Source organism: Asparagus officinalis, chromosome 4, assembly GCF_001876935.1.
Source record: "Asparagus officinalis chromosome 4, Aspof.V1, whole genome shotgun sequence".
Classification (NCBI taxonomy): domain Eukaryota; kingdom Viridiplantae; phylum Streptophyta; class Magnoliopsida; order Asparagales; family Asparagaceae; genus Asparagus; species Asparagus officinalis.
This window is the reverse complement of record NC_033797.1, coordinates 14,016,709-14,018,558: the sequence shown is the minus strand read 5'-3', so window position 1 is coordinate 14,018,558 and position 1,850 is coordinate 14,016,709. Positions and strand designations below refer to the sequence as shown.

At 38.4% G+C, this 1,850-nt stretch overlaps 1 protein-coding gene across 1 annotated transcript in view; it reads left to right on the top strand.

Annotated features, from left to right (window-relative positions):
- Positions 515-1,850, top strand: part of LOC109838218 (alcohol dehydrogenase [NADP(+)] A-like) — a 20,408-nt gene continuing 19,072 nt past the window's right edge. The window contains exons 1-2 of the mRNA XM_020406676.1: positions 515-832; positions 1,292-1,845. Of these exons, the coding sequence (XP_020262265.1) occupies positions 1,310-1,845 (536 nt within the window). The 5' untranslated portion in view covers positions 515-832; positions 1,292-1,309. The remainder of the gene's footprint in view (positions 833-1,291; positions 1,846-1,850) is intronic.

Here is a 1,850-nt window from a genome sequence, read left to right as displayed (position 1 = left end):
AAGACTTTGGTGTTGTGCTAAGAGTCCTATGATATGGATATTGAAACAACCCTGACTCAATTTTTATCGGCCAATGATTTATAGGGAAGTGTGAAAAATTTGTTACCCTTGCACAAAAAAGGGTTTCTATTTTGCACGATCTAAGGTTTTCAGCTCATAAGAAGATGGTGCTCAACACCTCAACCTTGGATTACTCACTTAGCGGCATGGTCCTTGGAGAGCAAACATGGATCAAGTATACTAGTATCTTCTTAAAAAAATGGGGAGAAAATTGTAAATCTTGCAAAAGAACTGCAATAAAGAAATATCCACAAACTCAAATTTGCATAAAATCTGAAAAAAAAAATGTAAACAAATAGGAAAGTTGGTATGCTAATAACCTAAAATAAGGAGATATAATATTCTCAAGGATTTCGACGTCTTTCCCCTCCTCTATTTTGCACAGTCAGGGCATTCTTTACAAATATAACAAAATTCTGATGCTATCTGATTAACGCAGTGCGTACGGTTCTTTACCCAGAGCCGGCACTGCGGTTTTCCTTTTTCCCGTCATTTTTTTCATAGCAGCATAAAAAAGCAAAGTACACCCAAAAGGAATGAATAAATAAATCAAAAGAAACAGAAGAGAGATTTGCGTACAATTTCTACAGTAAAGACTGCAATCGAAAACGACTGCTCATTCTCTCTCTTCTCTTTACCGTTACAAAGAAAGAAAGAAAAAACTCTGAAGGAAAAAATAAAACCCAAAAAAAATATTCGCATCATCTCTCAATCTCAATCTCTTTCAAAAGAGTTTGGTGGCGGGTGGCGGATCTTGGGTCGTCTCGATTAGGTGAGCGCTTTGTTGTTCTCTTTGTACCCTCAAATTCTCTTTTTACCCCTTTCCTTCTCTTCAGTGGGTCGCTATCTGTTTGTTTATTTGCTTGTTTTGGCTTTATTTTCAATCTTTTGTTGGATTTTTCCTGTTTGCTAATGATGGTTTTTGAACACGTCTCTGGGGTTTTGGATTCTTGTAGATATTTATACATGGGTGCCCTTTTGAGGGTTTTTTCATTAGTCGCGTCTTGTTGATTCTAGTTGTTCCATTTGTTGGGTTTTGTTCTATGAGGTTGTTAGCCATCTGGGTTTTCTTTTATTAATTCAATTCATTTTTTAATCTTTGAATGAATTGGGTCTCTTGGGTGTTATTTGTGTTATTGAAATCACTTCCTTGTCTTAATTTTGCGGAAAAAGTTGGTTTCTTTCAGTTGTGTAGCATCTCTCTATTTAAGTTGTATTTTTGGGTATTTAGGTGATTAGATTGGGGAAAATGAGAGGAAAGGGAGGTGCAAATGGTAACTGCTTCGTTTTGAGCACCGGGGCAAGGATTCCTGCTATTGGGCTCGGTACATGGCAATCTGGAGGAGATATTTGCGTCGAAGCTGTGTCTACTGCGTTAAAGGTTGGATATCGCCATATAGATTGTGCTCATTTGTATGAAAATGAAGCAGAGGTGGGAAAAGCATTGGCTGAGGCTTTTAGCGGTGGTCTTAAGAGAGAAGATGTTTTCTTGACATCGAAACTCTATTTCGCTACAAATTCTCAAAAGAGGATTGAGAACTCCGTTAGAGTTTCTTTGAAGAACCTCGGTGTGTCGTATTTAGACTTGTATCTTGTGCATTGGAGCGAGAGTTCAGCGTTTGGAGATGCTACTGATCCTCCGTGGAATTCGGGGAGTGATTATAGACAGTTTTTGCAACGTTTGAAACCGACTTGGAAAGCGATGGAGGATCTTGTGGAGATGGGTTTGGTTCGTGCTATTGGCGTAAGCAATTTCAGTGTTCAGCAAATTGAGGAGCTGCTTCAGTTTG